The 24,220-nt window shown below is 38.4% G+C and overlaps 1 protein-coding gene across 1 annotated transcript in view; it reads right to left on the bottom strand.

Moving 5' to 3' along the window:
* Positions 1-24,220, bottom strand: part of ARHGAP10 (Rho GTPase activating protein 10) — a 145,938-nt gene that overhangs the window by 74,285 nt on the left and 47,433 nt on the right. Inside the window, exons 4-9 of the mRNA XM_071555637.1 lie at positions 14,396-14,467; positions 11,079-11,180; positions 7,862-7,972; positions 5,828-5,932; positions 1,705-1,834; positions 341-447 (exon numbers count right to left, since the gene is read on the bottom strand). Coding sequence (XP_071411738.1) covers positions 341-447; positions 1,705-1,834; positions 5,828-5,932; positions 7,862-7,972; positions 11,079-11,180; positions 14,396-14,467 — 627 coding nt within the window. The remainder of the gene's footprint in view (positions 1-340; positions 448-1,704; positions 1,835-5,827; positions 5,933-7,861; positions 7,973-11,078; positions 11,181-14,395; positions 14,468-24,220) is intronic.

The following is a 24,220-nucleotide window of genomic DNA, read 5'->3' as shown; positions in this document are numbered from 1 at the left end:
GAAATTTTTTAGTCTATTATATTTTCTGGATTTATTCTTCACTAAGTCAAATGCCTCATGGATAAACCAGATTCTAAGTAGTAAAACACTGTATGTTATCTGTACTATGTTCTCTGGTCTTCTAAAAGGAAGCAGCTGAAAAGTCAACAGAATTCTTATCTATTGATCCATCCATAACTTTAGGTTAATGTCCTTAAATGGCAGAGTGAATTGCGTGAGGAAAGAAGAAAAAAAGGGGCAAGGAGGGGAGAGAGGGAGAGAACTTGACACATCTTATCTGACACATCCTCTGATCTTGATACAGGACAAGTATAAGAGTGCAATATAAAAATATACTCACAACTTTCCCTCCTGATCTGTGTTCAAATGGGATCATGATGAACGTCTTTGTCTCCTTCTTATACATGCAGTAGTGCTTCACCCAGCTGGAACCAAAGGGAGCCGGCCCTAGAGAACATGGAAGAATTACATGTACTTTTTTTGTATGTACTTTTTCCAGCTCCTGTGTTTTCTTCTCCCACTTTCTAAAATGATACTTCAGAGCCCTACCTAAGTCCTAATAATGCAGCATGAATTAATAATATTAGACAACATAATATAAATGTTAATAGGTGCTTACTACTCTAAAAACTGATACGTATGGGATTTCACATTTATGCTTTATGAGAAATATAAAGAATTATATCACATCTATTTCTCACTACTACAGACAAAATATTTCCCAATAAAATAAATACCCCTTGGAAACTTAATTTAGCAGAACATGGAAAGCTAGATTTACACTTTTTTTTTACTTGAAGCTAAATTACAACAGATTAACACACCTGTGTTGCAAGTTCTACACTATCTACTAGCGAAGGTGAGATCACAACTTCTGACTCCAAAAGTTACTCCTAGCTACTCATCATTGCACACCCCATGTAGAATAGACTTGCTTAAGAGCCCAGCCTACTGCATTCAGTGTTGTTGAGATTTGCATCATAATGTAACTGTAGAATCTTGGATTCTGCTCACTTCTATCACTTCAGTGACCTAAAAAAAGGTCTGCAAAGGAATCCTTTCTTTCTATAACGGCAGATGCCTTAAAAATATGATTTAGGCAAAATGTTTTTCAAAAAATTACGTTGTTGTCATTTCTTGAGCAGCAAGAGCTCTCCATTTTATTTGGCTTTTTCACTAGTGTAAGAAAGATTTACAATTGTTCCAAGTATTGACAGGATATTATTTGTGTGACATACACTTCCACAGGGAGATTTTTAACAGCAGATAGCCAACAGACAGCTTGCTTTATTTGACCTTATGATCACAATTAGGTAACAAAAACATATCACTGAATCAAGGAAATGACAGTTAATGTCAGCAGACTAAACTAGCCCAATTTCCAGAGGCTAATTTGACAACTTCTGTTGTCTGACAACAAATGTTTGACAGTCCTAGGGAAGGTTAATCAGTAAGGATTAAAAAATAACACGAAATCTATTCTTTGGTTAACTAAATTTACCCAAATTCAGCACTTTTACTAAGAACTGTCACACTTTAAGCTCCATGCTCTTTTTATGAGCCAGGGTAACACTGAGACCTGAAACATTTAGTTGGATGAGTGTTCATTAAATTGTAAATACTTTGTTTCTTCATGTTCCCTGTAGAAATAAGACTTGGCTGCATACACAATATGGGCACCATGGAATACAAAATACACCTTACTTTTTTCCTGTACATAGAGGTAGCCTTCCATGGTGAAGTTATTTGCTCTTTTATGTTCCTGAGGATTCCTTCTGATCTTGTTCATGAGCTCCTCTACTTCTGACCTTGTTCCTTCAAAACGATTTCGTGTCTAAAAGAAGGCAGCAAAAACTCTTTAGTAAAGAGAGTGGAAGAAAGACTTACTCTTCCTGGCAGATAGAAGTTATAATTATAATCATGTACTGGGTTGGCATGGCAAGGTTTTGGTGTATGGGGGTGCTACAGAGTGGGCCTTTGTGAGAAGCTGATAGAAGCTTCCTCCATGTCCAACAAAGTCAATGCCATTTAGCTCCAAGATGGACCTGCCGCTGGCCAAGGCTGAGCCCATCAGCAATGGGGGCTACACCTCTGGGATAACTGTGTTTAAGAGGGAAAAACCACATAACGGAACTGCAGCCAGAGAGCACAGTGAGCATATGTGAGAGAAACAAGTCTGTGGGCACCAAGGCCAGTGAAGGAGGGCAAGGAGCTGCTCCACATGCCCGAGAAGAGATTCCCTTGTGATGCAGACCACAGTAAGCAAGGCTGTCCCCTTGCAGCCCATGTGACAGACTCATGTTGGATAAATTCATGGAGGACAGTCTCCAGAGGGAGGAATTCCACATGAGCCTTTGAAGAGTGTGTGGAGTCCTCCCACTGAGGAGGAAGCAGCAGTAGAGAATCATGTAATGAACTGACCATAATCCCCATTCCCTGTTCCCCCTGCACCACTGCAAGGGAGAAGGTAGAGAAAATCAGCAACAGAGGTAAGCTCAGAAGAAGAGACACGTGGTGGAAAAGTACTTTTAAGATTTGAGGTTTATTTCCTGTTACCCTGCCCTAATGTGGTGATAAATTAATCTGATTTCCCGCCTGTCAAGTCTGCTTTGCCCATCATGGTAATTGAGGTGCGATCTCTCCCTGTCCTGATCTTGACCCACAAAAAAGTTCCTGAGCAAATTTCTAAAACAATGTGCTGACCTATTCCAAAAAAAGTGAAACACTGAGTGCAAAATTAATTTGAATATTCAAGTTTCCATAGAGAAACATTACTAGAGATATTGGCTTAATTCATTAGATTCTTATCAGTTGTCAAGAAGTAGAGGATTTTCTGTGGTTATTGATAAAAAAGTGACAGGAAGGTCATCAACAAGGTCATGCATACACACTGAGACTATATATATGTGTCAAATGTTTTGATCACACACAAGCAGAAGCAAAAATAAATCTCCAAAATCCCTGAAAGTCCACTAGATTCTGAATGTCACTTCCAAACTCAGCAAGCAGCCAGAACAGATTTATCAGAATATTAGTAAAAACTATCAGAAAGTAACCATACAACCCACAAATTATACAATAGGACTTCACAAAAGAACAAAGCAGCTCACCTGACACAAGAAACTTCAATTTGGTCTGAAAAACACTGATAACTGGCCAATGAAAAAGCAACAGAACCAAAACAATCATGATAATATCTGGGTTTTTTTTCTCCACAGATGCACCTGTCCAAACAGTGAACACTGAAAGTACATATTTAAATTCCATCAAGTACTTTCCCCAGCTGGTACATGTGTTTTGAGGAAGGTACACACTTCCAAACGCACGCTTGCAAATTTTGGAGTTAGACCCTGCATATAACTCACTTCTAAGGCTCCAAACAATTTTATAAGCTCCTTTTCATAGTTTCCTAGAACAGCTGCATTAAAAAATACATTCTGTACACAGGACAAAGGCCAAAAAATGTCATACCTAAACCTTGTTTCTGAGCACTGATCACTCCGAGGATAGATGCTTTGAATGATCCTGCCAGGGTATTTGTCCAAGCTGTGCAATGATCACAAATCCAAGTGTGTAAAATGCATCCTGGTAATGGTGGGATGCAGCACCGTGGGCCCCAGGAACCTGGAGAAAATTTCTGTCTCCCTTTGAGCTATTACAAAGCTGGAGTCAACCACACCTGCTGCACCAGCGTGGCTATGGCCCGTCTTCCCAGCAAAGACCAGGTTTTTTATCAAGGCAGGAGACTGTGGTCAAGGCTGCAGGGATCCTTGTATGGGGTTGGGCACAGAACTGAGAGAAAAGTCTTGACAGTGCAGGGAAATCTAGTTGGAGACACAGGATTTTACAAGAGAAGATGACTATTGGAAGAATTAGCTTTCTAGAGCTTGGGCTACAAGGCTAGGGTGGGTATTTTTCATTTGAGGGGGGTACAGGAGCAGTGAGGGGAAGGCAGGGTCTGGGGCAGGGTGGGAAGAAGAAATCCACAGCGTAATTGTCAACCTAAAGACAACCTGAATGAAAGGGAAGGCAATTACTACAGCTATACTGGCAACTCTCAAATCACTCTCCATATCCAGCTAGGCTCTCTGTACTGAATCTTGTAGCCTTCAAAACAACATGTCAGTCCAGTGTTCTGCCGGTAACTCAGCTGTACCATAGCCAAGCCCCAGTTCATTTTTCCTTTAGGAAGTTTTGTTCAACTTCAACACAGTTGAGAATGTGTCATGTCCTCTCATGATCTTTTCAGATGCTTCCTTCTATTCTTTTACCTTGAATAGTTGTTAATCCTTGTCCTCCTTTATTTCTACAGCTTCTTTGTATCTTCACAAAACTTGAGCTGTAATGCTCAACCTCTTTAGAATTTGCTGGGGCACACTATAATATCATTCAGTCAATTGACACTGCAGCTGCTGAAATTAGCTTACTTTCTTAATGCTCATCACTTCTTCAGATCACTTCACTGGCTCTTTTCCATCTGTAAACTGAAATCCAGATCTTCAAAAGCGTATCACAGTTTCCTTCTCATGTTTCATTTCTTGCTCCTCTTGCATCAGCTCCCCTCTATCCACTGCAGCTCCCTGCTGCTCCTCACTCTGTTAAGCTAAGCACACAGAAGCAAGCCTGTCCTGAACTTTCCTCCAGAAGCACTGACTTCTGCCACAAAAGTCTGCTTATGAAGTTACTGCTAATCAGTTCCCCTTCCCAAACCAAACAACAGCTCAAAAGGAAACTTGAGACTGAGACACATGGGAAGAAAATTAAAGGAATGGTATCATGCCACATGAATCACATCACCATGTATTACAACACCTGTAATCCTCTCTTCCGCCTTTCTGCCTCCCTGCTAGTTAAGCCATTTCTAAAAACAGACTGCCATCTCCAAGAAGTAGTTCCTGTGTCCAGATGTCCTTAGAGGTCAATAAAACAGATGCACTATCACAAACTGATTGTTTGCAGTAGGGTACATGATTTGCTTCCTATCAACAGGCACATGCAAGTTCCTCTAGGCAAGTCTTACTCTTCAACAAACATCAAGGAAGCAAACAGACCATCAGTGACTGTCAGTGGCATTGCTTCAGCCTGTCACCTTGCTCTCTGCTCTCCCAGTCCAGATCAGATAACTCTGGGCAATTTGGTGTGAGGGTACACAGAACTAGCAGTTGCCCCCTGTTAGCCTGTCAGTGAAGGAACACATCATTTTGTCAAACACATCATGGGTGCTGAGACCAAGTCTCCTTACACAGTTCTGCACCCCAAACCAACAGGGATGCTTCTTGCCTGAAAGGGCTGCTGCAAGACAAACAGAAACTCCAAGTCACACACCTGGCAGAGATGAAAGGAAAAAAAAAAGAAAAAAAGAACTCCCAGCTTTTCTTAGCTATGGATAATGTAGCCCTGTCAAGCAAGGACCCTTAGATGTGACCACCATGTACTTGATTCCAAAACACACTCAAAACACTGAAAACCTTGGCATTTTATTACCTATCCTCCCAATTCTCCAGAGTTGTGTATACATTTGTACAGACTTGCGTCATTTTTTAACTCTTTCATGACAATCCTTGTGATAATTCTCTATAAAAAGTAGAAAAAGGAGAGGAGACCTTTAAGTCGGTGCTTGTTTTTTACTGTTCTAAAAGAAACGATGAAGAACTCGCTGGAATCAGTGATGATTTGCTCAGTGATGTGATCGGTTATCCAGGAGATGGCACCATATCCCCAAAGTTCACAAGCAATGCAGTCCCCGAGGTATCAGCAGTACAGATCCTGCACGTGCAGCAGCTTAAGCGGGTGGGTGATTTTACTCACAAAAGTAGACTCGACTTACATTTTGTATATTTATCTGCAGGGCCATTTTGTAATGATTGAAGTCTTTAGCAAGTTCATATCCCTGATGGTAGAAAGTGAACAAACCCTGAAAAAAAGATAGCACCTGAAAGAGAAATAAAAGACCTGTTAGAACGAAAAGCTTAAATACAATTGCTGCACACGGGCACTTTCGAGTGGCACTGCCTCTGGAATTTCACAGCTGATCTTTACCTTCCTTTTGACCATAGGGAATGTATATTCCCTATGTCCCAAACTTTCCTATGTAATGTTTTCCTACAGCTGGTCTGATACCAATGATGTCTGGAATAAACATTGGTGCACAAGGAGGTAATGATCATTCTGTCTTTGAGTCACCATTTCCCTGGTCATTGCCTTCTGTGCTGATGACCATGTGGAGACGACTTTCATATGAGAGTCATCTGGTTTGTCCAAAGAAGGAAGCTTTCCACTCATCACTGCTTTTTGTGGACAGATCTGACTTTCTGCCAGAACAAGCAAATGATCCACTTTGCAGCTTCTGACTTCAGCATTTCAGTTTGAAAGAAGGAATGAGTTATACTATATTGGAAACAGGACAAAGGGCAGTCCTGTCTAACTCTCCTGTTCGGTTCAGGTTGTTGGACAGAAGCAAGTGACACAGGAAAGAACATCTCTCTAGGGAGAACAAACCAAAGAAACCTATTTAAGAAAGTCTGAAGTCATAAATAAACCATTTTCAAAAACGCAAAAAAACACATACAGTGTTATTAAGGGAAAAGGGAATAAGAATGTGATACTAAATAATTTCAGTTTTCTATTCTAGTGTGAATTTTAAATCCAAATCAAGCAACACAAAGTTCAGCCCCATCCAGAGGGAGTTTTCAGAAATGAGAAAGGGACATGTTTTAAACACATCATTTGAAGATTTATTACTCTAGTCTGGCTCTGAGAAAACCTGAAATTGTTTGAAACACAACAGCCAAATGCAAAACTATTTAGGATTAAAAAAAACTTTAAAAATCTAAGAAATAAAAATCCAACATAAGTTTTTTCTGCTTTTTAATCCTTTTTTTTTCCACAGCATTTTCCCATTCCTTGAAGAATGCTAATATCAATACAGTAATTTATTCCTCCTTAAGGATTTTAGCAATTTTTTTATACAGCGATAAACTATATTAAAATAGACAGTTCCCATGAGCTCAATAATGACCAACTACTTTGATCAGGGTCATTTGGGACTTTTTTCAATATCACACTAAAGTAATTGTATCAGAGTCAGAGGACAGACTTGGCACAAAAACATACACTTCAGAGCACGAGCAAATGAAACAATTCTATAATCCATCCTCCCTTTATCTCAGTATTACACTTACTGTTGCCCTGTTGTTTGATAAATTTGTATTTGTACTACAAAGTTAAAGCACATTTCAAAAAATTTTAGAATCAGCTCTTCTAGAAGATTTAATTAAATTTGGTCAGTGCACATACAATTTTCACAAAAATTTAGTCAAATCCCTTGATTTCTGTACAGATTTAACTGCAAGTGAAATTAAACACATCAGACCACCAGATAATAGTGTTTCCAACCAGCAGCACCCTCATAATTAAAATATATCTGCAATTCTTCCCTAGCAGGCCTCTAAGTCCAACCTTCATAATGAAAATTAGATTCCTTACATTAGTCAGCAATATTCTTTCATTGGTAAAGAAACCCAGTGCAAGAAGCCTGACACCAACATCATCTTCTTGAATCCTCTATTATATCTTACTCCGTAAATTCAGGTTTTTGCAGTACAGCAAAAATTTCACACATTTTCTGAAATTCAACATCAGTGCATCCAAACCAGCTGTAAATACTGAGGTAAGCTTAGAGATGCCTGGTTATGTGTGCCTGTACCAGGAGTTGAGGTAGATACAACAAGTTGCTTTAAATTCTGTTATGTCACACAATTCCATGTTTTCCAGAAAGCAGAGCTTGGCTTTTGTCCAACTGCATCCCTTCTCAGTCTACCCTTACTGAAGACAGAGTAGGCTGAATATCACTGATACTTACAGGTTCCACACACTCAAATTTCTTCCGCTCCTGTATCTCTTGCAACTTGCACACATACTCCAGGGACAGCTCGTAGAAGTGTTTTCTATTCTGCTCCACTTGGTTATCTGCCTGCACACAGAGCACATCCAATGAAGTCTCAAAGGCTTTTGCAGACAGCTTCAAGATGACACACATGCAGCATACAAGTGGCAAGCAGATAAGAGAATATGCTGCAAACAGGGATTTATCCCTTTATAGCATAGATCACTCATTTATTTTTAGGTGGCAGCAGTAATTCCCTTTTACTAGGAAATGTTGTTTTGAATCCTGAGGCTAATTTTTAGAAAAACTCCAATAACACCTTGTCAAGCTTCTTTTCTATGGAATACAATCCAAATATACCAGAGCAGGTACTTATGCACTGCTTCAATAGCAGTGCAAAGGTACCTGACCAAACAGAGAGAGGGAGCTCTGAGCATCTTCCATCAGCAAAAGAGAAAATCATCTCTCCAGTGAAACTAAGGAAGAAAATGTTGTTTTTGAAAACTACATTGCTGGTACTGTAAGTTTTACTCTATAACCCGAATAACTGCTCTAAATAGCCAGAATACTACTCTACCTGTCCCACACCTGTGACACTCTGACTGACAAGAAATGCAATAGAAAAAAGGTCACTTTTTGGTACAACACTTCACAAGTTTTCACAGAGCATCAAATGTCTAAAAATGAAGCCTACTTAGCACAGCTTTGCTGAAATGACAACATCATATCGATGGTGAACAGTTATATTTCAGCTGCCATCCATTACCTAAATATTTAACTTTCTAGCATCTATGTGTTATTTTAAGTTATTATTTAAGGTACATGTGCCCTTCTTAAACAATAACACTTCAACTGGGCAACAAACTTTTATTAAACTACATTAAAGAAAGGTCACCAAGGATTACTCAGAGTAACTAACACTTAGTCTCTGCCCGTATAATAATACCAAACACTTCTACACTAAATTACAAAAGGAGATGGAGAAAGGGTTAGGTGAAAGGACCAGATTTACTATCATGGACTCTCTCTTAAATACTGAGGCTATATCCTTCAGTCAGAACACTGGCTGCTATGCTTTAAGAGGATAAATCAAATCAGCTTTAAGACAGTTTTGCCATAAGATGCGCTTGGCTTTGCTGCTCTGTGATAGAAATCTGTCTGCAGTTAAAGGGGCATAACCACAAATGCCATTAAAAAATAAAGCTCTGATAGGTATATCAGTAAGCAAATATGTTTCAATAAGCCCTGCCATTTTGATGCATTCTATAAACTGTGCAACACGGGAATTGTTTGAGTTGCCTGCAAAGCTTCTAATGATATATACTGATATATGAAGGGTACCACGATACCATAGGAAAAGACTGTGAAGTGAGTCTACAAGGACATCTGACTCAGCAACTGTAAGACTGCCCCATATACATCAAAGCCCCACCTAAGCCTGTTCCTGTCTCTCTTCTTTGTTTTTTGGCTGTGTGTTTTGGTTTCCTCCCCACCCAATCCTGAATACAGTATTCAACACAGCCATTTCACTGATTCATCTCAATTCCCCTGTAAGTAAATGATCACATCTCTCATTTTTTTTGAGGCAGGAGCATCCCCCTGTACCCAGAAAGCTTCACTCACTGTTGCACTGTATTTTGGGTATTGCTGAAGAAATACAGAAATAAGACCCCATCTCAGTGAAATTACCCCCCACTGAGTCAAACACTTTGTTAATGTAAGATACGCCAAAACATGGCATGTTTTTCAACAGATTTTTGTCAACTTTATCCCTGCATTGTTTATTTACTCCAGTCAGGAACTGACACTAACAGCCATGTATAATACTAAGTTAGGAAGCTCCAGTGCAATTATATACACCTATTCTCTAGGCCTGTGCAAGAAAGTATTTCCTATTTAGCACTCTGACAACACATTGCAAGGGACTTTTTTTTAATTCTTTGTATATTTATACTCCAAAATGATACACGCAAATGAAAAAGCCTGACAGAAGAATTTCAGAATTTTTGTTCGTGAAACTTTGAAGAACATTTAAAGCAAACTATTTGCTTCTTCTAAACTTCACACATGCTTTAAAGCTTTAGACCATATTTGGTAAAGCTTCAAAATGCCTCTTACAGGCATTTTGTATTTTTCCATCATCCCATTTCAGATTTGATATTGAGAATCATACTTCATCAAGATACCATAATTAATCCTCTATTTTTTTCTGTATCAAGTTCTTTGGCAGCTGATCAGTTTGATAAAAGCACAGGTCCTGACACATGAGCAATGCCCAGGAACTTCACCAAGACAACTCAACTCCCCCAAAGACACTAATTTATATGCCTATGAGGGCCTATATTGAAAATTCAGTATGACAAAGTAACATCCTACAGAAACTTGAGAGCCATCAGAGATTTTAAGTTCCTAGATAACTTTGCCAGTTACATTAACCATTTTTATGAAAAATGGCATAGACTATTTTGGGATGGGCTAGAGGACAGGATGAAGAGCTATCTTTGAGGAAAACATTAAGGTCTTTTATAGTCTAAGCATTCATAATTCTGACATAATTACATTTATCTGGGGAAAAAAATTCTTCTGGCTACAGCAAGTCTCTGGAAGATTTCTCTGCAGTCTTTACCCATGCTGTTGCTCCAGCAATAAAAACTATTACAAATATGATGATAAAAATCCCAAAGGGACAGAAGGATTGCCAGGCAAAACAGATCTGGTTATAAGTAATAAACTGTCAACAAATTTTTTGTAGCATTACTCAAAAATTCCCCAAACAAATCTTCAAAACGTGAGAAAAAGCATAAAACCACTTTCTTCAGGAACAGAAGTCTTGCTGCACTTTGCAAAATGTATTATCACAGGACACATAGTCAATACTAACACTGCAATGCAAATTACATCTATGGTCAAGCCTTATAAGAAATGTAGAATTTTTCACAATATGTTTGCACTTTGCTGTTCCCTTAATTACATATTAAAAAACCCCATGTTGTTAAGATGCCAGTGCTCCTTGACTCAGGAAATGGTAGGGATACATCACTAAGTTCAGCATATACTACTGATTTTTTCACCCACCTTTCCAGTTGAGAACATTTAGCAGTTTACCACTGTGAATGCTGCTTTTGTATTTGCATAGGTATATATACCTATTCAAAAGCCTTTAGCTTGAATAAAAAATGAGAGGTGACAATACCTCTTGTAATTGTAGCTCTTTCTTCTTCGCTGATAAATTCAAATGTTTTTCTAACAGACTGTAGTTCTTCTCTGTCTCTTTATCAAACTTCTTCTTTTCCTCCTAGACACAGAAACAAAATAGCAATCATTTATACATAAAAAATGTAAGACTTTCTTTTAAAATTCAAGTTAATCAGAAACAAAGAGAAAAAACCTATCATAGCTCTGATAAGTAAAGCAAAGTATATTTCCATTTCATTTTGAAAATTAATTTAAAGGCTAACTTGAAATGAAATCCCATTGCATCATCATGATGTAGTTTATCACACAGATGCTTACATCTTCTGAGTCAAAAGAGCAAAAAACCAGACCTCCTCCTGATTTATTGCATTTTTCATTAATTTCAGGGATTATCCACACCACCTTGTTTCTGAATAGAGAACTTCAACAGAAATATCAGATTCCCTGGGGAAAAACAACTTTCTAAAACTGACAGGGGAAAAGTTTCAACTGTCCAAAATCAAAAACAAATACACCTCCATATTCCACAGGATTTCTTGACTTTAAAGCTATACAATGTGCTGAATTCTTGTTCCTACCAGAGTTTCATTGTGCACGACAAAAACAAAAGACTTTTTAAAAGACATAAAAATCTCCATAAGACATAAAATAATATTAGCAAGAGAGAAACTCTCTCAGATATATATGAGTATCATTTGCACATGCAAATCCTTCTCTCTGGCCACCAAAAGCAATGCATTGGAAGAGTGACAGTCCTGGTTTCCAGGAAATCGGAGTTCCGGGATCTAATTTAGCACAAGACATTGTACAACAAATTGCTTCCCCAGTTCTAATTTCCTAACAGTGTGTTAAGGCAAAAGTCAGTATTGATGAATTCAACCAAACCATTTTGAAGCTATTTTCGGTGCATCTAATTGCAGTTGAAAATAATCTCAAATAAGAAAAGTCAATTATTTCAATTATTCAAGAACTGACAGATTTCCTCATCAGAAAGACACTAGCTCAATTAAAATATTCTTTCTGTCAATAGTCTATTTGGAATTTAATTTAAATGCATTCTACCCAAAGTCCTGGTTAAACCCTACAGACATACTTTCTCTTTTTTTTCCTCTTAACCTTTCATTTTTAATAATACTGTATATAATCTAAGTGCTACACATTTTTGTTCTCTCAACCATTAGATTCTGAAGATGGCACTACATTAAGAGGTGATATAAGCTGTTTAGGATTGCTTCTCAGCAAGGGTTTTTACAAAAAATGCTATTTTTACCCCCATTATAACTTGCTTTAAAAAGGGAGCCACAATATGAATTATCAGCTGAGAAACATTAAGATATGCATGTGGTGACCAGAGATAACATAATAGCATTTGGGGAACTAGGAAGAAAGTAGAGTGTGGGGAAGGGGGTGGATCTCTGGGTTTTTATTAGAAAAGTTTCCACTGATATGGTGAACATTTGAGTGCTGCCAGGAGAAGAGGGAAAAAAGAGTTCTTCTAATTTCTTAATAGGCAAAGCCAGAAACTTTACACATGTATCCTGGGATTAGAGCAACACCTTTCACTAAGAGGTATTTCAACAAGGTCTCAGCTTTCAGCACTACAGAGCTAAACTTGTATCCTTTTCTTTTTCATCTTAAGCCTAACTCAGACCATTTCATCAGCAGGGGATTTAAGGTACAGGAAAATCCGAGGCAGCAGATTCAGCTTTTATTTTGTAATAGTAGTGTGCAAATCTTTCCTAAAGCAAATACTACACCATGTTCCAGATATATTTCACCACTAGATGCCAGAACTTGGTTTTCAGAGCTAAGCCGTATTATATTTCCAGTGTCAGTGCTTTGATTCTATTGAATAAATATTCAGTTAAGAATATTCCAAGAGCTAAATATTGTTAGAGGATTTTTATTTAAATATTATACAATTATGTAAGACTTCTGTACTTAAAGGTCATTGAGAATTCTGTCCAAAAAAAGAAGGTTAGATCACAAATAAGAGCTACAACTTCACAAAAACAGTCTGCAGGGAGTGAAACAGCCATCCAAACAACATGAGAGATGCAGACTGACTGAGTATAACTTGTGTTAGAAGCATCAGGAACAGAATTCTGACTAGGAAATGAGTGAAGATATGAGATAATTTGAAGCATTAGGAGATCTCACCCCAAAAACAGCAATGCTCTTTAACAGCAAAAATACTGTTGAAATAATCCATTCATTACACAGCTGCTTCTATGACAAGAGGTTGCATTTAGAATGAGTTATTTTCATCCCTTGGAAGACTTGCTATATTACAGACCAAGTTTTTATTGTATGTTGGTTGGGTCATCTAATATACTTCTCTCAAGTCCATAAAATTACACAAAGCTCATTGTACTATTAAACTGAAAGGATTTATGATGAACAGAGTGTTTTCAATTCATGAACACTGAAATCATATGCAGAACATGTTAATTATTCCTGCTGAAGTCAAAATGCATAGTGCTCTTGTAAATGAAACATTGTCTTAGCTGTTAAATATCGCTGGTGATGAAGTCATTATTATAAAATAAAACATATGCAGGTAGTTGGAAAATGTATTAATGATTTTTGCAACAGAAAACTGTAAAAAATAGCTGGGGGGGGTCCTCTTTTTTTTTTATAAGCATTTAAATTCCTCACTGCAAGAAGAAAGATAGATAGGGACAAAGAGGTTAAATTTGTCCTTGTTATTTTTATCCAAAGCTTGTCTGTATTTAATACACAAAGTTTACTTTGCCTTTTTTTAAATATATGCAACTTAGTGACAACCTTAAAAAAATTACCAAACACTTTCACCAAATAGAAGTACTTTGAATGAGATCTTGTCATTAGCCTCTACTTTTTCCACCAATACAGAGACAATCAGTTATTTATTCAAAACAAAAAGAATAAAATAAAGGCGATTTTCACTTTGCAGGTAGCAAAAATGCAGTTAAAAGCACCTTGGTGAGCAAACTCCTTCGGGCAGTTAATGTTTCTCAGCCTTTGATTGTGCAAGTGCAAGCAAATACAAGGCAGAACAGGGTTACCCATTAGGAAGGGGGGCAGGCTGTTAGAAGGATTGCTCCTACTCCAGACAGAAAAGATAAGGGAGGTGAGGAAAAGAATGGAGAGGACACATTCTTCTCTTCTTGAAACATTCCATTTGTTTCTGAAGCAAGTTCTCAAAGTAGAAACAAAAAAGTGTCAATACATGAAATATAAACAACAGTATGTTTCTGCCAATTATATGTCATTATTGCAACACAATCCAAGTAGAGAAATTAAATAAACTTATAAAGGCAACAAGGGACAAACCTTTACAGCTCCTAGCTGCTCTTTCCTAAATCTTTCCAAAGGTTTGATCAGAGTTTCAGTAACACTGAGTGCCTAAAGAAAAAAAAGCATGGGTTAGGTTTCCATAGCCAGACTGATGAGTCACTTTAGCATCAGCTAAAAAGAAAATAGCAAGCAAGCTCTGGGGTAAAATAACAGAAACATGCAAGTTAGGAGCCCTAAGTCAAAAAAATCACATCTCTGAGTTCATTCAAGCTTTCAAAATTGCTGTCCCTTATTTCAATCCACTATCAGAAAAATTAAATCTAAAACAAATGCAGAAATTTCAGAAATTTCCATGCTACAGCCAAACCCCAACTGCTTTATTTGTGCCACTCTTGCAGATCAGGTTGATGATGGTGTCCGTGCCTGAAGACCAGCATGAGACAGAGGACACAAGATTTCCATTTGGGGACACAAAAATTTCTGAAACAAGAAGCACTACAAACAGCTGCTGAATTGACTACCAAGCAGCAAATTATAATCCTTCAAGACACAGTTAAAGCCATCAGGCATTAATACATATTTCCAAATACTTACACTTAAGTACGTTAAGAAGACCTTAAGTTAACCTAAGTTATCAAACCAAGAGGTATAAAGTCAACAAAAAAGCAGTTTATTTGACTTGGTGAACATCCACCAGTGCACTTATGATATACAACTTCATAGCTGTACTAAAGAGAAAGAGAAAGGTCACAATATTCCATCATAAGTCAGAAAATTGTAGTGTATTAGATCGGGCCAGCAAACAGAGCTTCTAGTTCACATGGAATTTCATTGAAGATGGAGCAGGTCTCCATTTAGTGCAAACAAGACTTAAAATCTTTAAAATATTTGAAATTACAGGAAAACTTTTGAACACAACAGCAGCATGGAAAAGATGGCAAGAGCACTGGAGGTGTGGGAGAGCAGGTGAGATCCTTTTGGTCTCAGTCCTAAGGCAGACCCACAGAGTAAATCGTGCCCAGGACTGGACTTAGCACAGCCACGGGGCTAAAATGCGAGGAGTTCAGGCAGAGCTCCCTGGAAGCTGCCCTGAGATACAACAGAAGGCTTTCTCTCTCTTTCATCCCCCTTCCCCCCACCCCTTCACAGGTGAAAAGCTCCAGATAACACACCACAGACTTCAACCAGCCTTCTGGAACACTTCTGAAACATTCTTATCATAAAACACAGGAGAGATGTACTACGGATCTGGCACAACACAAAAGTGCACATCACTGTCTGCTCCCTCCCACCCCTGGAGCCATGCAGGGATTACCCTGGGAGTCATCCTGCCAAGTCAGGGTAACCAGAGCAACATACATTTTTAAGCAGCCAGGGCAGCACACTAACCCAAATATCTGGCAAGTCTGGGCCAAACTGGGTGTTGCACAGTCATCCTTGGAACACTAACTTCAGAGCACTTGTTCTCGTGGCCCAAACTTTTTTCTTTTGGCATCTGTTTCCTAATTTTGCCAAAAACTCTTAAAGCACCCGTCAGTGCACCCTTAAGGAGCAAAAGTAAAAGGAATCCTGACAAATTTGCCTTTCAAAAGTATACAACAGCAGTGGGCTAACCACAACAGAGGAGCCCTTTGCAATGAGCTGGAGGACAGGGAAGGACAATAAGCAACTTCTGCCAAGTCTCCAACCCAGCAAAGAGAGATCCCAAAGAGCCCATCCCAAGGCTTTGTGAATACTCTTGTCAGCTGGAGAACCATTAATTCCATAAGCTACCTCCACTCCCACCAAAAGCAGACAGTTGAATGCCCCAAACATGAGCTGAACTATGGAAGGATTTAGCCCACACAGCAGACTGTGCAACAGTCCTAACTACTCAAGCAGCTACCAGGACTCTCCAGGGCAGTTCTTGGGATACTCTCAGATGTTTCAAATTTTGTCAGTCTTCCAAAACTTTCCTGAAAATTCCTAGAGGCTAAAAGGAACTAGTAATTTGGATTTATAATTGAATAAAGCACAAGAAACAGGTTCCCAGGCCACACTGCCTGAGGACTGAAAGATCTCTCCTTGCTGAGTGCAAGAATTCTCAAGTCAGAGTGGAGAACTTATGGAAATCACAGAATAGTCCTTCTATAGTGGAAAACTTTAGAAAGTTTAAATTGTTTCTTCCAGTTTCCTCTATACTGACAAAGCAAGGGAGAACAGTGTGAGGCCTCCTCTGAGAGGAAGACACAAGCTGCCAGAAGGCAGAGCACCAGGGTTACTGGAATCGTTTAAAAGCATTTAAAGGTAGCAACCGAGCACTTAAATCCTCCAAAGGTGAAAAGTAAATAACAAACGACAAGTTGCCTATTAGTTGTTTGAGCTTTTACTCAAAAAAAGTGGCATGTAAAATTAAGGGGCATTGAACATATGCTGAACACAAAGTGTGAGTCAGAGAAAAACCACAGCACCTTGATGCAACAAAGGAAAGAGAAAAAAAAAACATTCACAGAAATGCTGTGCTTTATAAACCAGCTGGGCTGACTGTAAATCACTTGCTTTGCTACTCCTGTGCAGTACTAACCATGGGAACCACTACAGGAATTTGTTTGAAGTAGAAAATAATCTTTAAATCAAAATGGGATGTTCTCTTCAGCGACTGCCAAGAAACAGATTCCACTGCTGCCAGCGGTATGATATGCCAGTAAGTCTTTCATTAAAAGAAAAACAAGCCCTTCTCCTTCCAAAAAAAGACATTTCTCATTTTGTGAAATTCAAACTTTTGTTAACAGATGCAGGTATTTATGACTTGTCACTTCCTTTGCTTTCTGTGCCTGGGTTAAACAACAAGAGTCTTGATTGTTTCTGGGTGGAACAGGATTTTGCAGACCTTTGGTCACTCTCATGAAGCTTCATACCAGGCTCATACATAAAAAATACATGACTGGTAAGTTCAACAGTGAATTACAGAGATGTTCTTCTGACTGGCAGCAATAAAAGCAAAGTTCATAATTAAAATACATCAAATACAAGATCAAATAGAGAGGCATTCTCACTGTTTTCCAGTACTTAGAATCCAGTCCTTGTCATGAAAAGTTACAAAAATATGTATATTTATTTATAGAACAAAAACATTATTACATTGCACTCATTCTTTGCTGGTTTATAACTTGGGAACTCAAAACAACATCTTTTTTCTTTCTTTTAAACCATGGAGAACAGATTAGAAAATAGTAAATAAGCTAAGGATTGCTTTAATATATTTGTAATTATCACTTGTATCATCCTTAAAGACTAGGACCATGTTAAAATGTAAAATTTCCAGGAAAAGTTATATTAGGCATTTAAGTTAAATATTCATTAATACAAAATTACATGTTCCTTCCTTTTTCAATTTGTCTTGACTCTTAATTTTCATCACTCTACTTCTCTAACCAGATTATGATAGGAATATACTATTTAAAGGGCACCAAAAAATCCTTCTTTTCTTTACATCTCTGATCTAGCTAAATATACCTGAAAGAAATATATATGCAATTATAAAATCTGGCAGGCAAACTATGGCCTGTAAGTCATAAGTGAATCAATATAAAGAGGTCACATCTCAGGTAACAATATCTTAACCAGCTTTACAAACGTCAAAGTCTCAGGAATGCTCTAAGAAATGTTTAAACCTGATGTGCACACGTGCCTCAGGCAGACAGTCTGGAATTGCTTACACTATTCCTGTTCTATTTGCTGCACCTACAGAAAGGTCAAAGAAATAACAAAAACCTGGCAATAGCAGCAATAAAATCATCATTGCCATCATCACCTCACAAGATCATTGTATCCAACACTTTCAACATCCTAGAGCAGATTTTCAACTTTGTGTGTACCTCCTTATTTCAGCTGCCTTTACAAAATTTCACCTGCTCTGACAGAGAAGTTGTACAAAATGGTGATAATGTTGAATGTTCCAGTTCCATTTCTTCCAAAGAAATAAGTAACAGGCCGTAGATTAAGGGGCCCAAACCAACATTTCCTAGTGCAGACTAGGAAAGGCACAGACTAAATCCCTCCACAAGCTCATTCACAGCTCTTGGATACCTCCTCAGTCAAGTCAACAAGATCCAACAGGTCACTTACGAGCCAGTGCTGCTCCACAAAGATGACTCCATTTAGATTGCCACTTCTTCCCTTCTCACAGAAGGTGGGAATACAGGTGGTATGGGAGAAACTGCTTCCCCAAACTCCTCCTATGCACTGCAACTTGATAGACAAGACCAAGCTCCAGCATTCAACGCTCCTCTTGCTTTCTCCCCCTCCTGAAGCAGGCAGGGGCAGGTCCTCTAAGTTCCTGCTCCCCTTGCAGACACAATCAGGCTTGTCTTGCAGAGGAGCAAGGCTGCTTGCATGGCCTGGAAAGGAGCAGTCACCCACAAAAGTTCTCCCAGTTCTGTCCCACTGCTGTGGCTAAAAAGGCTAGACTCAACCAAGTTAAGCAAGATTTGCTTTTCTTATTAGACAAACATGGCACTGGCCTCCCAGCCTTCATCTTAAAAATCTCCTTAAACCTCAGCCCTTACTTGACACACTGGAAATTACACACTGCTCACCAACAGCTTTAGTGATGAGGCAAATATGTATCCTGACTCTGCTCAGTTCTGAATCTAAGCATTCTCCCATAAAAGGCAGGTTTATTTAGAAAGATAAAAACCCAAAGCCATAAACATACACCATCCTGCAAACTGCACAGCAACACAGTTCCCAATTCACATCCCAGGAACTGGAATGCAGATCAGATGCCATACATGAAAGAGAGGGTTTAGTTTCCCAGCACAGCGAGTGGAAAGATTTTTTTGTAGCCGGGGGCAGGGCTGTTTCTCCCCTCAACAAAGCAAAGAGGGAGGCTGCCAGTCAGGAGGGCAAAGCTCAGGAAACTGAGCAGGTGTCAATGAAACTAGATCTGGGAAGGAAGTTTTGCCTTACTGAGTGCAACAGAGAATGTAGAAAGGAAGACATACCTACCAGTGATTCAATAACACAGTAGTTAACAATGCTGCTAAATAAAGAAGTTTACTTTCTAGTAAAGAAATTTACCACCCACAGATGCACTTCTACTCACAGAGGATATAGCTCTTCTGTGTTTTTCCTAAGAAATAGTAACATTCACCCTAATAAAAAAATTCTCATACCTTCAGTGTTGGGGGAGAGGTAAACATATACAGAATGTTATGTCCTCCAAAAAGCTTTAGTACTTTGCATAGTGATTTGCTACTGAAGTTTCTCAAAGCATTAAGATCTATGTCTATAACCCTGTAATTGTGCAGATACAATTCCACTACTGAGGACATCAGATGTACTTGCACAGCCTTAATCTCTTCTCTTTTCTTTTCCCATGAGAACATGGTCTGCTCTTACAGTTACACTGACACACTTCCAGATACCTGCACAGCCACCTCTCCTGCCAGCACGCCCTGCAGATAGAGGGGTGTATCTCTAACCACTTCTCAGCACTGGTTTGTATTTAGTTGGAGCACTGATGACTGCAGGCAGTGCAACCCACACCCACAGCTAGTTTGTTTCTTTTCAAATCAAGTTTTCTTCTAGTAAGAGTCTGGCTTTTATCCCTGCTCTAGAGCTTTCCTCTGCAGCTTTACAATCCTAAATAAAAAAAGGCCCTCAGCCACATATTGGGCATACAGACATGGGTGTTTGAGTTTTCTGGGGTTTAGGACTCAGTCTATAGACTAAAGGATTTTTAAGGGAGTCTCACAGCACAGTAATATTTGAGTGTCTTTGCATGTGTGCATAGGCTATAAAATAGAAGTGATGCTCATTTGCTGTGGAGGAAGCCATCTGGTAACAAAAAAGCCAGGTGGACAAGCAATATATCTGCCTTAAATAACTTATTTTGTGCATTTTTGAGGTACCAGAAGGCATCTGCAACACAACAAATCACCTTCCTCTTCAAGTGTTCCAGAAAACTACCCCTGGATTTTGGTAAGAGGACAAGAAATTTCTCAAACTGTTCTAGGGGGAATTTCCTAGACCATTGACCCACTGCTCCACCAGCTGCAATACAGGCAGAGTCCTGCACTCTGCACTTGCTAGCTCTTTAAAAAGCAGCAGCGGCCTTGGCTTAGAGAGGATACAGTAGCAGGACTCCTGAGTTCACTCTTAGTCAGAGGTTATTTCCTGTTCAGTGGAAGTTCATGACTGACCTAAAGGACTGAGAGACAGCTAAAAGGGCCTCCTATGACTCAATTTCTATGCTGTGCTCTGCTCTCAAACGCTGTCTGCATTGATTCTCTTGCCATGAAACTGCTGGCCTCAAAAAATAAATTGGTATCATAAGCAAATAATAAATTATTTCACTTAAAAGAAAACATAATTAAAGACAACAGTGGGTGTTATTTACTAAAAGCTGTTTAGCAGTCCTAATCTGAATAAGTTTATTCTTATGAAATACATCCCACTACAGAGAGAAAAATACTACAAAGCCATAAACATAACAATAAAACAAAATAAAGAGAGACATACTCTCACAAATAGCAACAAAACAGCTTTTCTAAATCTGCAGTGCAGGAAAGCTGAGGATAACTCCTCCTAATAAGACCTTCCCTTAGCAAACCCAAAACACAAGAACTGAAAAGCATAAGACACCAGTGTTACCAGCAGAAGAACAACTTCCTCTCCACACTGAAATCAATGCTCATGTAAAGATCCTGACAAAGCAAAAAGGCTGCTCAGAAAAGAAAACAGCATAATGCCCATTTTCTTTGCACATGGCAAAGCTCACCACTGTGAGAAAAGATGTCACTGAAAGGCAAGGAATCCAACAGTGAACAACAACTTCAGTGTTCAGCCAAGAAATGAACTGCTCAATTGTCAACGCTTTCCTCCACAAGAAACAGTGGTGTTATTAACAACCAGCAAAATCCAAACTGGTGACAGCTTTACAATGCAAATTCCAAACATTTCGCATTGATGAACTAACAGAATGAAAATTCTCTAGTGAGTTGTTGATGCATGCGAGACCACAAAGTTATCTGGAAGTGGAAGCTTTAGTGGTAACAGAACTTGTTAACCATATTCACTCAGAGGTGGGAGGAACACACTCAGAATTGGCTTTGCACTTTTTTTCCTATTGTATAGACAAGACATGTTTGTTTTACAGATTAATGTGCACAAGTTCATACATAACTCACAAAACTATTTCAGAACGACTGAATATGACATTCAAAAATAAACAAATAAATCAAACATTTAATGTCAAGAACCACCAAAACAGAGCAAGATGTGCCTGAAATAGTCATAGATGTTCCACATTCATGTTTCACATTCCAATAATTAAATGATTGTCATCTGGTCTCATGCCAAACTGAAGAAAAGTGAAGGCTAAGCAATGAGATACAGCAGCAACTGTTATGCTTGTTTCTAAAACTGGAAAATGTTTTATTAAATGGAATAATTTGAAAGAGAAAAGGATCTAAATCCTGCAATTCAGGTAGTCAAATGCTGTTCTTGAGATATCCTATCTGTGCCTCTAACTTTACATCTAAGATGTTCAACATGCTGTTGGCAGTCTAATTTTTCAGAAGTGGTCACCAATTACATCTTTTCTACTGTCCTGGCAGATATATTTAGTAGCCTGTGCTGTCAGCAGACAGCAGAAAGGATCTGAACATATGGAGAGCTACATAATGCCTTGAACTCCTACTGAACAGATCTTGAATACCTCACACATCCGAGGCTATTGGGGATTTTTTAACCCTACATCAGTGAGTAAACTGATTGCTCCTTCACACAGATTTCTTCAGATTACTGTCAAGATAGATTAAGATTTACAAACCCTTAAATACTCACATGCAGAGTGACAAAGGAAAGCCTAGAAAAATTAATACCACTATCTTCAGAGCAGAGTCAACTCGTGTAAACTAATTCAAAGAGCCACAGAACAAAAGCTGTTCAGGAACACGGTGTGTTAAGTGACACTTAACCTGTGAAATAAATACTCATGCACTTAAACACTGCATTGTAAGAGGTAAGTATAAGTAATTATAAATAAGTATCTGTAATTATAAATAAATATCTGTACATATTTGTACAGATTACTTAAATTTTATCTTTAACCTTTTGAGTGTATGGGTTTGAAATGTAACAACTTCTTTTAACTTGGGAAACCACAACTGGGAAACCCTCTCACCCCCATTCTCCGCTTTGGTTTTTTTTTTCCTTTTAGAGAAAGAAAAAGCAAGACTAAAACAGTGACTTCACTGAGATACTTCTTTAAAAATCCATGGAGAAACATTTTCTTGTGTTCCTGATACATGCTGGGAATAATTCTGGTTTTCAGAGAGATGCTAATCTGGCTTCAATTCTACTAACCTGGTAAAACTGACAGGGAATGCAAAAGGATTTTTGAGAGGCCAAAACCATGAAGAAACCTATGGCACAAGAAGAAGCCTTTCTCTTTTGAAGAAACAAAACAAAACAAAAAAAAACAAGGAAGAAAAATACTTAGTAACTATGTAGCACCTCTCCTCTTAAGATATCTGATGGAACAGAAGTGTGCAAAAGCTGTACTAGGAAATAGAAGAAAACATATCAAAGTAAAATAGCTAGTTTAGATTGCCTTGGGGAATAACAGGAAACATAGCAAGGTCAATATAATTGTATCAAAAATCCCATACCAGGAGAAATAACCAAGTACTTAGGGGCAAAGTTAGAAAGACAAAGGCAAAAATACACTTTACTTGGCAAGGGGCAAAGAAAACCCTAAAGAAAAGAGGTTCTTCATATTTATCTCCAAAAACAGAGGGGAAGGAAGTTATAAAAACCACTGGAAAGAGAGTTAAAGCAACAACGGAGTGTAAGACAACAGCAGATTTTAATAATCTTCACATAGGAAAAAACCCTCAATTATAGCAAATTATCTGACAAAGGGGGAAAAATGGATGTTAATGGGAGCAAAGATTCCTTGAGAGCAATTGAATGTATTCCTACATTATGCAACTGAAGAATTAATTGCATTCAAGTCAGAAGGGGCTTTGCTTCAGAGTAATTTAGGAACTTATCAAAACAAACCAAAGGGAGAGGCAAGCAAGGTCCCAAAGGATGGTAGAGGAGCAAACACAGCAGCAACTTAAAAGTCAGAAGAAAGCAAGAACTGAGCAAGATGTAGAACAGACAGAGCAATCCTGATACTTACAGGTCCTTGAACTATAGAAAGTTAAAATTATTCTGCATCTATTAAGAACAATATCCAGCTTCCTTTTTGAGATTAGCACAGCGACTGACCTCCTCAATGAAGTCTTCAATGCTGACCCACATGACATTCTCAAAAGCAAAAGTGGTGACCTGGTCTTAAATAAATTATAGGAAAAATGAGAAAACAGCAGCCTGCTTGCAAAACTACACAGAAAAATACCTGCCCAGCTAAGAGGATATTTCATGTACCATACAGGAAACTATAGCCAAGTTTCCTGCATGATTCAGTTTTCAGTAGGAATTTATGGAGTGACTTACAAGTAACTCCATCACAATAACATACATGAGGAGAAATACAAACCCAAGCCAAAATGTCAGTGCTTGCAGAAAACAGGATTAAAAGTAATTGTGACATAAAAGAGAGATGGTCCAAATTCAGTGTAATTAAATTGAACAAGGAAAAATACAGATGTAAAACACCACTGGGAAAGGGCAACAGTGAACACACTATGAAGGAAACATGATCAGTTTTACTCCATGACTGCTGTAGAAAAATTCTCAGAAATTTCCCCTGCTTAACTTGTAGTAATGAAAGCTCAGTATGCATATCAGGTGAAAAAAATTGAAGAATAAACATTGGAGTAAAGAGAAATCCATGTTGCTGGAACTTTTTTAAGAATAGGTCAG

Source organism: Pithys albifrons, chromosome 5 (assembly GCF_047495875.1).
Source record: "Pithys albifrons albifrons isolate INPA30051 chromosome 5, PitAlb_v1, whole genome shotgun sequence".
Lineage (NCBI taxonomy): Eukaryota > Metazoa > Chordata > Aves > Passeriformes > Thamnophilidae > Pithys > Pithys albifrons.
This window is presented reverse-complemented; position numbering and strand designations above follow the sequence as displayed.